General features: G+C 41.0%; 1 protein-coding gene across 10 annotated transcripts; it reads right to left on the minus strand.

The window, feature by feature from the left end:
* Positions 1–350: 350 nt before the first annotated feature.
* ift43 (intraflagellar transport 43 homolog (Chlamydomonas)) lies at positions 351–15516 on the minus strand. Of its 10 annotated transcripts, XM_025901056.1 has the most exons (13): positions 14557–14708; positions 14100–14158; positions 11993–12055; positions 11451–11552; positions 11342–11353; positions 8811–8881; positions 7695–7742; positions 6520–6555; positions 5680–5726; positions 1925–1997; positions 1066–1141; positions 777–937; positions 351–642 (listed from the first exon to the last, which is right to left on the minus strand). In XM_025901056.1, exons 3-13 carry the CDS (start codon positions 11996–11998, stop codon positions 633–635), a joined length of 642 nt encoding a protein of 213 aa, XP_025756841.1. In that variant the 5' UTR covers positions 11999–12055; positions 14100–14158; positions 14557–14708; the 3' UTR covers positions 351–632. The 10 variants fall into 10 exon arrangements, with proteins under 10 accessions (XP_025756841.1, XP_025756842.1, XP_025756840.1 ...); XM_025901057.1 differs by lacking the exons at positions 14100–14158; positions 14557–14708 and adding an exon at positions 15257–15516; XM_025901055.1 differs by lacking the exon at positions 14100–14158 and having other exon boundaries at positions 14557–14707.
* Positions 15517–15578: the final 62 nt, after the last annotated feature.

Here is a 15578-nt window from a genome sequence, read left to right on the forward strand (position 1 = left end):
AATGTATGCTAATCCCCCAGGTGTCAATAGGAACTCTGTTCAATACATTTGAGATAATAGTGAAGAAGGGGTTGCTCCTATCGAAGAGCTGGAAGATAAAGTCAATGGCACAGTCAATAACAATAAGGTTGTAGGCTTTAATGAGGAATGTTAATTTGAACACAATCAAGTGGATTTCAGCTTAGCTGATTATCAACCTTGGACTTGTATGAGGGTGTTGATAATGCTGTTAGTAGAGTGGGGGCATTTTTATCTGTACCTGCTATTTTCACTTTGCCTTTTGGCTGTTTGAGTTAAAACTAACAAAGAAAAAAGTGAGCGAGTGAACTTAAAAAAAAAAAAAAACAGGGTAAGGTAACACTGTACTGCTCCATCCACAGATAACTTTATTTATTTATAAAATTTACCAAATGCTGTACACACACTTTATACAAAATAACAGTAACTGAAGTTGGTAGCCCTTCTGTGTAGTGGGACGTTCGCCCATCACTCCTACTAGAGCGACTTCATGTCTCAGTTCAAGCATCCTCCTCGTGTTGCAGGCTACACAGCCAGCTCCTCACTCTCTCCTTGATCCCATTCCATCAGCAGCTCCGAGGACACCTCTGTAAACAGATGATCCCATTCCCAGCTCACATCATCCTGCAGAGCAAAAGAGAGACAGAAGAAAAGAAGAATTAGAGAGGCAGAGCGAGACATACCAAGAAAGTGAGTACAGGGAATAGAGGTGGGGGGGAGCAGAGGGTGTTAATGTACACATCATAAATCTTGATTACCTGAGAGACAGACAGCAACCTCCCCTGGTGCTCAAGAAACAGCTGGACAGGCCTTTCGTTGGGAGCTCACAAGCTATATTTACTAAAAATTCACTCACCTCCCTCACCTCCTGCTCGGGTGCTAAAACCTTGGTGAGTAGCTTCAAGTCGATCTCTCCATCCTGAGGAAATAGTGCAGTAAAATTCACTTAGCTTGCATAAACAGAGGTGATGAGAGTTGCCACCTTGAAGAGAAGGCGCAGGAGAACATTGAAGGTATTTTTTTAAAAATAAGGTGTCCTTGACTCACTAAGGTTTGGAATGCAGAATAATTCTTCAGATCATTGTCCAGATCTCTGTAGGTCATTACCCGGTTCACCTGAATACTAACAGAGTGACAGGAAGTCAGGCTTCTGATGCACTTATACTGTAAACAAACTTGTATTTCGGTGAAAACAGCATGTCACAGAGAAAATCCTGCTTTCAGAATACACACAAAGCAAGACTGCAAAGTGGCTTAGATGAGTGTGAAGTTTTCACACACTTAAGCTCTAAGATTTCAAGGAAAGGCCAGAGAGAGCAGGAGATGGTTGCCAAGTGTTAAACACTTCAAATTGAAACCCAGCTGCTTATCTGTGGGTTGGAATTAAGTGGGGGGGCTCTCAAAGTGGCCGGGGCCTAGCAGTGCATGCCAGTCCTACTTACTGCACATTACACGCTACATTGCCCTCGCAATGAGTTCAATGTGGATATTATCTCGCACAGAGAGCAAGCCCCAGCCTAATAACCTCCACCGCTGTCATAGCCTTGCAACATATTCGACACATGTCGACGTGTCTCTCACTGCCCTGTAAATCAAAGGGCCCGGTTAGTAAGGACCCTGGCAAGAGAGTTGCATAAATCACACCCAACTGTTATTTCTCCATTTCAGCCTGATATAGCAAGGCACTCTGAAACAGCATCAATGGAGGCCAGTTAACATGAAAGACACTAGAATAGTCTACTGAGCCACTGCTCTGTGCATGGACAGAGGTTTAAGATCATAGAGTTGGGGCTCTGTAAGTCACACTCTGTGTGTGTGTGTGTGTGTGTGTGTGTGTGTGTGTGTGTGTGTGTGTCCAAAGTGATTAAGTGGCTTGAAAGTGTTTACAGTTTAAGGAATTAACTACCATGGTGGAGCAGCAATTTGCATGGTGAGATCTTCTTCTTGCACTTCATCCAGATCAGGAATAGTTGGGATGTCTAAATACACACAATAAAAAAAAGCAGAGTCCATCTGATACATTTGTAGAAGTGGCACATTTAAGAACATCAAATAATCATCAAACGACCATTTAGCATTCTTACCGATACAAAAACATTGTTTAAATTACTGTAAATTCCCTGTGGACGGCTGCTAGAAGGTTACGTGCCTGTATGCGGCACTTCCTCCCCTCCCTCTTGTGTGCTACATCCACATAAGAGCTGCCCTGTCACAATAGCCATGCGGCCATGAATATTCAGAAGGCAAGGCGGCAGCTCATCCTGCTGTGAGAGGGGTGCTGGCCAGGGGCTCCCCAGAAAGCACCCCCTGCTACCTTAGCATTTGGGCCCTGTCAGTGCCGCCCACCCCCAGGACCTGCGGTGGCCGGTAGGCCGACCTCCATGTCCACTCTGCCACTCCGACTGGAGCGGTATCCAGCCATGTGCACGAGTATTTGCTTGCGGGCCCATCTGTGTGGGGTCGGAAGTCACAGTGCGGCCTGGCAGGGGCTGCGGTGCCAGGAGCCGCCAGCCCGCTGCTCAAACAGTGGGAACCCGCTTTAATTGGCAAAACGCAACAGGACAGAGGATGGCTTCACTCCCAAGAAGGAGAGGGCAAACTTTCACAGCATTTTTCAGATGGACATATCAAGGCAGGGAAATAAGAGAAGGATGATAAGAGTTGTAGAGTAGTCTGGATAGCTGGACATAAGCAGCTAAGAGACACAAAAGTCTCTCCAACTATTTTATAGTGAGTAAGTTGCCACTTGTTGACATTTATTGTCAGAAAGGTGCCTGTACAGATAACAAACAATATATATTTTCTTTGCATAGTGCAGCAGTTGCAAAAAAAAAAAGAAAAAGTACAGTACAGGCTTCACAGGTGTCCCAGCTTTGGGTTTGATGTGTCTTTCCTGAAAAGTATTTTTCTGGTGTGGCAGCAAAGTGCACATCCTTATTAGCTCTAGAGCAGAGTGTGGACAGTGACAGAGAAAGAAAGTGGGGGAGTGGAAGCGAGGGAAAAGAGACCTGACAGATAGCGAGAGAAAAAGAGAGCTGGACTGCATGAAGAGGGTTGTCAGTAATCTCTAACCACAGTACTGCACCCTGAGGGGAAAGTCAATAGAGGAGCTAAATAGAGGTGAGGAGATGGAAGTCTGCATCTGATGTGAGGAAATATCTTGGCATCTATGTCACCATTCCTTCAAAATAACCCCTAAAAAAAAGAATTCGAGCAAACATAAATTTAGATGTAAGAAGGAGAAAAATATTTAGATTCTGAACATTTTTCTGAGATGGATAAATCCTAAAAAAAACAAGAGTAGACCGGTCAAAACCTTACCCCCCAAGTTTTGCTGAAGCCCAAAAGCCTCACACTCTGCTGATAACTTATTTCTTTCTCTTTTTTTAATTAAACCAAATTAAAAATGCCATGCTCGTTTAGCCGCTGACAAGATTCATCTGTGTTTCTGATATCCAAATAAATGCGGGCGCAGGTATTTCATATTCATGAGGCCCCGGTGACACTTTGTCCTCTCATTTACAAAGCACAGCGTTCAGCAGAATCCGTCCCCCCTGGACCCCCAATCAAATTTAATGGTCTTAGTGCAATGACATCAAAAAGCTTTGCCATCCAGCTCTGCAAACAGCTTCCTGGGTTGTCTATCTGTCCACACACACACTCTCTTTTTTTCCATTTCAGCGAGTAACGCACTAATAACACACTCTGTGAGAGTTCGACGTGAAGCACGGAAGCATATGCTGTCTATGTGCAAACTCTATTATTAAGTGGAAAAAAAAGGAACAACATTTTTTAAAACGAGCTTCAAATCCAACCTATTACTAGAGGTCAAGTGGGCCATAAAAGCAGCTGCAAACAAGCCAGTGTTTTCTTCCAACACAAAGGGCAACTCCATCAGGACAAGCCTGTTCCCCTCAGCATGCACGCATTATCCACGCTGGCTTCCTTCACTCAGCTGGACATGTATCAAGGTGGCTTTTGTCTGGCAGCGAGAGGCCACGCGTATTCTTATTACACGGCCGCGTCCGGCTTCCTCGCTGAAGCATGTAAATATCAAAAGGGGATAATTTGCTGTGAATGTAGACATACTCCCGGCAGGCACATGCCAGTCGGCGACTTTGGCAAACGGGCCGTGTCCTCGCCTCAGTTCGGACCCCTATAATCTAAGCAGGGGTCCAGCCGAATGATTACCTAGCCAGAGAATCCATTTAAAAAGGCTTATGGGACAGCAACAGTCAACACGTCACAGTTTAAGTGGGAGACGGTGAGACAGGAAATAGATGAGTGTCTTTGCGACACTGGTGCTATTTTAAGTGACCAGCAGGAGGCTGTGGGGGCAGCTGATAGGGAGAAAGGAGAAGGGAGCAGGGGACTGGGGCTAGCCTTCTCTCCCTCTGTCTCTCTCTGTGCTTGTAGCCAGTGGACATAAGGGATAAGGGTAGGGGACATAATCAAGATCGGAGGGGCTATCTCACTAACCCTCAGCACTGTAATTTCCAATACCCCTGCCTCCAGCTCTGTATTAAGAGGTCTCCCTTCACAGAGTAATAATCTTTCCAGCGGCATTAACTGCAAGAGAACCAAACCTCTGGACCCTTCAATCAACTGCCCATTTTAGCCAGTGTGCTGACAATATATGAGTGCGATCGTGTGTGTATAAATACAATATAGAAGTACATTAATTACATGTATATAAAGAACACTTTCTGAAATGGAAATTCAATATTTATCACTGCCCTGTAACATCATTTATATTTTGGAATATATTTCTACTTTTTAAATTAAGCGACTAAAACACATCAGAAAAATACAACTGAGCAGAATTACCAAGAGTTAATAATAAATAATACAGTTTAAAATCTCTGCATATCATTGTGACAACATATGTACTCTTTAAACTCAGCAGATTCATAAACAAAGAATTAAACAAGAATTCTTGCCATCTTCTAAAGAGTCATTGTACAGTGTACTAGGTATTTTTTTCATCTTCTTATTATTAATCGTAGTAGTATTCTTATTTTATTTCCTAATAAAATGACAATATGGCCGTTTTAACAGAAAAGGTTTTCACTTTGTTCATAAACATGTGCACGTCTCTTAGCATGCATGCCAACTAATATTAACTAAGCCTATTTAACCCTGTTCCCATTACTGCTTTGCACTGCAAAACGTTGCATTTATCTTCAGCAGCACCTTGCTGAAAATTCCTCCATCAGTCCAAACATTGTTTGTGGTGCACACTATTGAGCCCTCGGGTCACTTAGTCAATGCAGCAGTGTTACCACTGGATCTGTATTCAACAGCACCAGTCTGACACTTTGTGTCCATGTGTGTGCATTTTGTGATTAACTGCATTGTTCTGGCTGATGGTTGGACAACCTCAATCTGGCCAGAGTACTCTCCATCAAATGAGCATATTCCCTCGTCACGCTGATCAAAAGGACCGCGCTCATACTTTCAGTGGTCAAAGTCAGCGTTCTAACACACAAATCCACGCTATATTCAGGGAGAAATATGGTTTGAGCACCAGTGAAAAGCAATGATCTGACCGCCTGCTTATCTGCTCTACTTTCTGAGGATGAATGTGCCGGTGAGGCACTGGAGGGCTCCTCTTTGCCCGTAAGGAGACACAGAGAGTGGGGATTGCAAGGGTGCTCTTACCTCCTTCATCATCTGATCCCTGGGGAGTTTGTGGTCGCAGGCGGCGGCTGTAGAAACAGGAAGTATGAGAGTATGAATTATTTAATGCTTTCAAACCCTATCTTAACAGTCATCATAGGGAGTGAGTGAGTGAGTTGGCTCCTAGACTTTTCTTTGATGATGGGCCTGTTTTTGTTCTTTCTTATGATAGGTAGGGCGCTTGTTCACTTTCCTACAGTCTGAGTCAGACTTTAGAATAACAGCCTCTGACAAAGCTGCTATGAGACACAGTTGTGCTGTCTGGGTTAACACAGCCTGCCTGTCCTAGACAAGATCACCTCTAAGAATTATTTTTTTTAAAACCCAGCTGGAGGCACAGTCTGAATAAGTATTACTAAGACAAGACAATTGTGACAGAAGCACAACCTAAGGGATTTTTCGGCAGAGTAACATCATCACTTTCGCACAAAGCCTCTGTCTCACTATAGCCATCCAGGCACCAAGCTCCAGCTGCAATGATGAGTCAAACATACAGGACTATGTCCTCTACCTGCCTCTTCTCATGTGGATGTCTATTCTGGTCACACAATGGTGTGAGGGTGGGTGGGGGGGACTAGAATAACAGGCAAACAGCAGTAAAAGTGACGGCAACTCAGTCACGCTGGATTTTAATCATATTAAGTGATTGTTCTTGGAAAGGCAAGGATTAGTTACGACCAAGGACAACTGGGGAAGTAGAGTGCCATTTCCACTTTATGTGAAAAGAACAAAAATTTAAACTGGCCTATTTTTATACAAAAAGTGTTAACAGTTATGAAAGTCATCTGACAGCTGAAAGAATAAAATATTGCTCCTCCTTACTCTTCGAGGTCCTCAGCTGCAGGTCTTCTCGAAGATCTGTACGTCACCAGAGAAAAATAATTTTCACACAAATTTAATAACACAAACATATTAGATTGCATTCCTTTCAAAATAACAGTAAGCTCCTGGTAGGCATATCTCTTTCATCTGTGTTAGTGGAGTTCCCAGTAGTTGTCTTCTGTTTTCTCAGCCTATAATAATAGTCTAACAGCCTCAGCAACTATTTACAGACTTCTCTCCATTTATTTTCACTCAGTATGAAAAGACGCACATTGACACACCAAAAATGCAGCATTATTAATATGCAAAGCATATAATCACACAAATGCAGAAATAAAACAGAACATTGTAAGTTATATGTATTTTTTAAAGCATACCCCAAAAATGTTTTCCAATATAATTTTTAATCTTCCTTCATAGAGCTAAATACATTTGTTGGTTCTCCTGGTTGAGTAGTGACCCCTAGTGGTTTTAAAGGTGATTCAATCAGCCTTTCACTTCTTTTTTTTCTTTTAATACTTTAGCATGTCCAAAACTCAAGAGCACAAGCAGCTATTATGTGCAGATCGATACGAAGCTCAAACTTAAATCCATAAATAAATCCTTTTGTATTTTAATCTAGAACAAGTATTAAGAGGTTCTTATTAAAATAAATCTGTCCCAACATTGGGACAATAACGACACTGGCAACATATAAGAACATTTTTTCGTAGCTTGTTTTTCAAAGGTAATATCTTATCATCATTTTTCACCATAAGGATTTCATTTCCTGTTGATCTGCCTGAGGTTAATTAAATTTTTTTGGTGTTTTTCCTTGTTGAAGTTATGGGTCTAAGTTCATAGGATGATGTGGTATGTTTTTTTTAAATCACAGATCACGAAACCTGTGAATCCAAAGTGCAGCTTTAATAACGTAATGAAAGGTAGTTCAGAGAAACTTTCAAGTACAAGAAAATAAATCCATATCAAGTCTTATATCTTATATTATATTGTTATGAGTAGCGTTAATAATCTTTTTTTCCGATAAGAAAAATTATCTTAAACACTTCATCTTGCCAGTTCTCTGCTCATTTACTGCTTTGTCCATCTTTTGCACGCTATCTGCGGCCAAACCAGCCGATCTGAAGCCAGCAGAGTCCAATCAGGCGAGTGAGAGAGGAGCTGAGGGAGCCTACCTGCCTGCCCTTGGATGGTGTCCTGTCTGCGGGGCGGGGGTGGCGACACTTAAGACACATTACAGGCCCCTTGATTAAGACTCATGTAAGGCAAAGCGATAGACATGGTAAAACTGTCTGGAAAAAGTTGTTAGGGATAAAATATATTGTGACAACCTGGTTTCAAAGGTTCATCAATAAACTGACAGATCATTTAGTGTCAATTAGAAGTGATAGATCGACAAATCCTGGGATTTCTGCGCTGGGATTAGTGGGAGGAGGGCGGTGGTGATTGAGCATGAGGGGTGACATTGAAGGGAAAAGTCCTTGCTGGTTCCAGGGGGGACCATTACTTACTTTGTTTCAGAGAGGATCAATGCACGTGCAAACCCCTTTTACACCTCCTGTATTTCAATCACTTTGAGACCGGGAATCAAGCGGGGGCTACGCAAAAGCGGAGAAGCGACACGCTGACCTTCTGCGAGAAAGGAAAGATCTATTGAGTTTGCTGTTCTCCCTGCTTGCACTAACGGTGCAGCAAACTACGCAAATAAATACAATTGACTCAGCCTGTTCACTTCAATGCATCTCCTGTGCTCCCACTTCCACTGACCGAACAAAAGAAGCGCAACGGCAGTTGGAAGAACAAACTGTTCTACAGTGTATTAAAACATCTCATATTGAGTCAGTGAAGGAGAATATTACGATTTAGATGTGTTAGTCTGAGACGAAGCCTTTTGGCAAACACCTTCCATCTGTTCAACATATTTCATGAATTCTCCATGTTGTGATCCTTGTGTAAAGAGCAGACTGCAGTGGTAAGGGGTGATTAAGTGGCTTGAACCCCCATGATGAAGTGGCTAGCTGACTAACAGTGCCCTCCTGTGGCTGATGCATTAACCATGTCAATTACCGCCTTGCTCACAGATGAAGACGAATGGAGAGTTGCCTGCTCAGACAGGCTTCCTCTAACCTTGTTGATTCACAGCCCGAGTGCCAAATATGCACTGATAAATAAGCTCATTCAACAGCATGAGAGTTCATTAATAACACATAAAACAAGACCACGGCTTGGAGTCCCAGCTTAGTTTCATTGTAGTCGCAAGAGATGGAGGGGGTGAACGTGAAAATACGTACTTGGCAGAACCAGATCCAGAGCTGTCCTCTGCCCAGCCGCCCTGCCGCCGGGCTGGTTTAGGAGGAGGGCCCTGGAAGGAGGAAGAACTTCAGTAAGAGCTTCAGTCTTGGAAAATATAGCACAGAAGCGGCACGTTTTCATTAGATGTTGGGGTAAATTTGTTTAGAATCAGTGGCCTCGTGTTAAATACACATTTGATAAATAGGTACTCCAAAATTGAAGCATTAATCCAAAAATTGATAAGAAAAAAGAAAAAAGAAACTGTCTTGTTAAGGTATGCTGATCGAACCACCTGTGGAGTAAACAACATTCCTGATCTGACGAGCAAAGGATCGTCTACTGCAGCGGTCCCCAACCTTTTTTGCGCCACAGACCGGTTTATGTCCAACAATATTTTCACAGGCCGTCCATTAAGGTGTCGCGGATAAATACAACAAAATAAATCCAGTAACGGTACCAAAAAATAAGATTTATTCATAACACACGGGAAAACACCCAGGGAAACCGAGTTAACAATAAAAATGATTAAAAAAAATAAATTAAAAAACCGAAACCATGAATTTCACACCCGAGCCTCAACTCTCGAGGCCCGGTACCAAACAACTCACGGACAGATACCGGTTCATGGCCCAGGGGTTGGGGACCGCTGGTCTACTGCATGTGCACTAAATAGTTTAGTTTATTATAGTTTTCAGTAGTAACCATTTGAAGCATTAGAACGTATAGAGCAGAGTGTGGGAATTAAGTCTGACCCTAAAACTGAGCCAGAGGGGAAAAAAATGACCTCCCACTCTGTCTACTTCTTTGATTCTGAAAATAGTAAACGGAGTAAGCATCTTGATCCTGAGACCGGGACCCTGAGGCCAGCGTTTGAATGAATAAATTCCTCAGCGCGCACAAGGGTGGGCACTAGACAAATGAATTAGGGAAAAAGAGGGACAACATTTCTCATTACTAAATTGGGTCTGCAGAGGACAAAGTGTTCGTGAAGAATTTCTTTCATTTATGATGAAAGAGGAAATAATCTTTCATGGCTGGTTCCTTTACTGAAGCCATTTATAAATCTGAATGTCACCATTAAGCAGGGCAGAGGGAGGGGGAGCCCACTCTGCTCCACTGTATATTACCATTAATCGAGAGAGCTGAGGCTGAACGAGCTCCCTCAACTTTGTGCAATTAGTAACTGTCTCTTTAATAGGAACAAAAAAGGGATTACAATTATGGAGGCTTTTTTAGAGCAGCATTTAAACATTTTTTTCACATGACGTGAAATCTCTTTGATGTTTCATATGTGGCATTTCAACAATGGACAATTTTCATAAGGGATGAGATAATAAGGTCAAGTGCATCCTGTGTGCAATAAATGTATCCTGTGGCAGTTATTTCACTCAACAAAAATGGGGAGGACCAAAATAGTCCTGAGAAACAAAACAAAAACTGCGAGCATCCAATTCCTCATGACCAAATATGAAGCTCACAGCTGTAGTAAAATAGTTATGGCTATTACGGCAATTAGCTTAGCCCTTAAGGTTTCTAATTTGGGATTCTATGACGGTCTCTAGGGCGAGGAACTTGTAGTGACCGAACTCTATGAGCCCATAAAAGCAATGAGTCTTTGTTTAAAAGGATGTCAGGAATGTGACCAATCAGTTGGGTATTTAAGGCAGAAGAGAACGGGTTTGATAAACGAAGACTGCAAAAACGCCACCCAGTCGCACGGCACTCTGGAAAAATGTACTGCATGTGCACAGCAGGTCAGAGAGGGCGCGAGAATACCAGTTCATACATTAGGAAAGTTGGCCTAATTTGGGAAGATTAGCCTAAAGCAAGAGCATTGCTGGAATATTTGCTCTGGGAATGCTGGCTGGTTTACAGTTTGCCAATCCAGGAGATGTGACCGATCCTATAAATGCCAACGACAGTGAAGTGATTTGTTGTATTTCAACTGTCACTTATGATCTGTCTTCTTATGATTACATGCAACATGATTCAAGGGCAACAAGAAGCAAACTTTACAATGAAAACTGTGCCATGACTTGAAGTGATTCATGTAAAAAAGGCACTTGTAGAAAGAGAGGATTTATCAGTTGCTGGTAGATACTAAATAAGCCAACTGAAGACGACTACAATGTTTTGTGACTCACAAGGTTAAATGGATTTAGAGTTTATATGAAGTAACACTTCAAACCCTTAATGCAACACATAAGATCCAACATATACAGGCCAACAAATAAAGAGCAGCTATTCTGAGTTTTCTGGAGCACTTTAAAACCTGCTAAAGTAGAAAAACAGCAACTCAAACATCTCATCACCTGCATTATGCACTCCAATCAAACTTTATACCATGTGTGTCAAGCTGGCTCTTCGAGGTGAGCTGTAATTTAAGTCCTATCAAATCTAATCAGATGAACTGAAGTAAACAACTTCATGATAAAAGAAATGTAAGATAACCGGAAATGGTATAAAGTTGATAAGCTGAGCATTAGGACTAGAAGCCATGCAAAGTCATCGCTTAGTTCATGCTACCTACCTCATCATCATCCTGTAATTCATGTATGAGACAAGACCAAAATGCATATTTATGACCTTGTAAATGAATGTTATAACATGCAGAGGTTTATTATCACATGATTGCATACCTCTCCTGCTGAAGCAGAGGTGGAGGACTTCCTTATGTGACGAGTCTCTTCAAACGATGACTGGTGTGCCGCAGGGCGAGCTCTTCGTCCAGACTTGGCAACCTGGGAAATGTGTGTAATTTCAACATGTAAAACCACTGTATGTGACAGACATTGGCACAGTTATTTGTGGTTTACAAAATAATTTGTGGTTTTAATTTCCTTTAACTGTCACATTAAATGTTTTCTGAAAATGGGATGGGAATCAAGAACAGGTTCCAGTTAAAAGGAGGTTCCAAACGGTCTAATTCTCTGGAAACTTCTGCATCCAACCTTATCAATTCCTGGCATGTTTTCTTTTTTCCAACAGCTGCACATTGCTAAACAATGACATCAAACTCATGGAAGTGGAGCTTTTGTACACCTGAGTCATTTGTTTTCCACTCATGCACACATGTAGAGATTTTAAAGATTTGAAATGATGTCAAAAATCTGAAATAGCTGTTTGCTTGTTTTTTTCACAATAACTTCAGAATATTTTACGAAGCCATGAAAACTTTTACCTCCATACTATGAAAACGTCCGGTGGGTCAGTGGTGTAGTGTTTTCAACATTCCCCTAACATCCTGGGAAAAGACACAACCCAGCCTCAGACAGTCATAAGATAAGGATAAATAGGAGGGTTGTGTCAGAAAGGACCGTTTTTTGTAAACTCTGTGCCATATCCCATATGTGGATCCATTCGCTGTAGTACCCACTGGGAATAACCGAGCAGCTAGAAGTACTACACCACTATGAACATTTTACAGGCCCTAGGAGCAAGAAAGCAGGAGAAGGTCAAAATTTGGTGCTTTTAGATTTGGTTTATTCAGCCCTCATGACTTCTTAAGTACAAGAGATGCACAAGAAATTTTCAGGAATAAAAAAAAAAAAAAATACAGTAAGTAATTTTTTGAGATTACAGAAAAAAGACAATGTAGTACATATAAATATACACTGAATAGTGTGTATCCGTGCCTTCCAACAAATTGGTGTGTTTTCATAAACTAAAATAATTAGGTTTGTGGAAGTTGCCACGTTGCCCCACCATCTTGAATACAGTGGCCAAGATGGACATCGCACTTCCGCCTAATTGCTTTTTATGTATGTTGCAGGAGAGTGGCCAAAATGAAAACACCATATAAGACACTTTTAATTTAAAGATCAAAAATAGATCGTTCAAATTATATGTGGCCATTTAACATTTTCACATGTATATTTTTTATATCTTTGTCATTATGTCTTTTCCCGTCATCAGTGCCATCTCTTCTACCTTATTTCCCCTTCTTCCTCCTCACCTCAAGCCTGATCCTCTAACACATGAAAACATGCCAATTTATTCCTAATATTGTCGCAATTACTTACTATCAGAAGATTAGACATGTGACCCTCCCATCTTCAGACCGATGACTGTAGAAAACTGTTTTCTACAGTCATTGCTCCAGACAGCTGACAACAAGCCAGCTAAACAACAACAACAGCTGGATATAAGCTAACATTATGTCAGCTAATGTTAGGCTCAAGTGTCCTTAAAAAAATCACACCTTCCCTCTTGATAGTGGATTATGTACCAATTTGCAATCTACTAATATCTAGTGGTGAGATTTTAAAACACTGTACCTTTAAGCTCTTTTAAAAACAGCGCCCACTCCAAATGTTACAATTGGAAACCAAAATGTTATTTTGGTTCAGCATGACATGATTTCTACAACTTTGAGCATCAATATCTTTCCACAGATCACTGTTTAAATAGCAAAACTCCATCAATGTAATGTCTATGATGTAAAGTAACAGAAACAAAGATAGATTTTTTTTTTTTTTTTTACCTACATTCTGATACCAGGCTCATCTTCTAGCCATAATTCTTCGGTTTCAATATAATCATTTCTTAACACCCCTGTTTAATCTGTTCAAGAAATTAAAACCATGACAATACTGAGTGAAAGACAACTATGAACGGGTGTGGTTTGCATAGCTGCAGAACAAAAACAAGATTTTGGTTTTAGATTGTGAAACTTGGAATGGGTACAAGTGATGTGGCTACAGTTTTTAAAATTGTTTTTCAGCCATGAAAATCGTAAGTGGCTAGCTTCAGATATGTAACAGAGTATGATGGCTCAAACTGCTAGAAAAAAATTAGGAAATAAAAAAACGTCAAATCTCAACCCACACCTTTGTACTTCAAGGACCTGTAACTTGGAAAACATTTACAGCATATAAGCAGAATTTTGCATGGCTTCAATAAATAAAGTTATTAAAACAAAAACAAAACATCTGATTCTGAGGGGTTCAGGAGGGAGGCACCCATTTTCCATGGAGTGACCCATGAAGCTTACATGTTGGAGGAATAAAAAAAAGTAGATTCACAAAGAATACCACCTATATGATTAATAAAAAATTGGATTTACTATCAACAAAAACTTATCAATATCTACATTAGTTCAAAGACACCTAGTATAAATCGAATGAGACATTGTCTTTTTGCCAACTAAAAGTGGTTGGTCTTATTTCAGATTTGAAGTCATGTTTTCTGTGTAGTCTATAGAAATGTGAACGTGTGTGAACCACAAGCACCAACAAAAAGAGATGACTGTATCCCCGAAACATTATCAGGACAGCAGGCATTCTTGCCTTTTATGGAGAAAGTTGGTAGCAGTGGGACCACAGTATGCATGTTTCCTGTACGTTTTCTGAGGGAGTAATGCCAGACACAGAACCAGGTCAGAGTTTACACGAAGCTACCAAAACACTCAGCTATGCTTGTGGGGGAAATTACAGCTAGCATCATCTGTGGCTAACCCAGAAGTTAAAGTTAGCTGAATATGCAGATAAACCTTCCCGCTGCCAGTGCTCAAAAACAGCGAATGACGATGATAATGAGCAGGTAACTGATAGGTTAAACTGGCATATCATTTACTGACTGGCTATTACTGAAGCTCGCATTAGCGAAACAGAAAGCTAATTAGCTAACTAGCATCGCTGCACCGTTATACAGTGCCCTCAACTCATCCAGAATAGCTCAGAATTAATGCTACTTTCCTCCCATTACCTTGCCATGTGCATTTTAATGATATAACAACCTACTTACATTTCTTGCCATTCCACCATTGCCTTGTTGGAAATTATCGTCCATTTTTTTCTCCTACCAGCTAGTTCACCTTCTTCCTGGATACCACCAGGCGTCACACAGCAACGCTCTCCATGGTAACGCAAGTCAGGAGGAAAGTGCCTTTGGACCGCCCCAAATATCGTTAGTAAGTAAACAAACAAATAAATAGATGCGTGTATTGATATTGATAGGGAATCTGCTATAGCGCCCATGCTGCTCGTTTGTATGTGAGTACGAATATTAGGTAATGATATCAATGTTTCCTTGTTCTACTGGAGCTCCCCAGACATTACTGTTGAATAAATAAGACGCCTACTCCGAACATCTGCCCCATTTTTCTTTCTGATTTAATGGTGAATCAACAGATAATTATGGTGTGTCCAAAAAAAAAAAAAAAAATCCTTGGATAATTACGTCCAGAAATACAAACAAACAGGCAAAAATATACATATATATTTTTTTTAAACTCATAATATGAATTCATTTTTTAAGAGTAAAAATTACATTACTGAAGAAAAACAGGAGGTATTGTTGTCGCTTTTTATTTTATATTTATGTTGTTTGTTTCTTTGTTTTGTTGTTGTTGTTTTCTAAATGGATAAAGTGATACTCTTGTTCTCAGCGCAAAATATCTAATTTGAGAAAGCAGGCAAAAAATAAAGATGAAATCAAATTGTACCTTCAATTCCCTGCGTGGTCCGCGAGATGTCGCTGTCTCCTTTCATTATGATACTGGGGAGGCGCTGAACGGTAGCAGCCTGCAGAGGACCGCGTGCTGCTGGCTTGCGCACCCTCAGAAGTTCTGCATGTTAACTTTGAACTTTACTTCATTAGCACTTTATTTTGCCCACGATTAAAAAATATTCAGCACGTAAACCTCTCCAGGTTTAGATTTTTAAACTGCTAGGAGCGCGCGTGGGGCACACAACAGAACGTGACTTAATTTCAGCCACATCCATAAAATGCAGCTATTTACTTGACAAACTATTGCAACCCTTCTC

The sequence above is a fragment of the Oreochromis niloticus genome, linkage group LG19 (assembly GCF_001858045.2).
Source record: "Oreochromis niloticus isolate F11D_XX linkage group LG19, O_niloticus_UMD_NMBU, whole genome shotgun sequence".
Lineage (NCBI taxonomy): Eukaryota > Metazoa > Chordata > Actinopteri > Cichliformes > Cichlidae > Oreochromis > Oreochromis niloticus.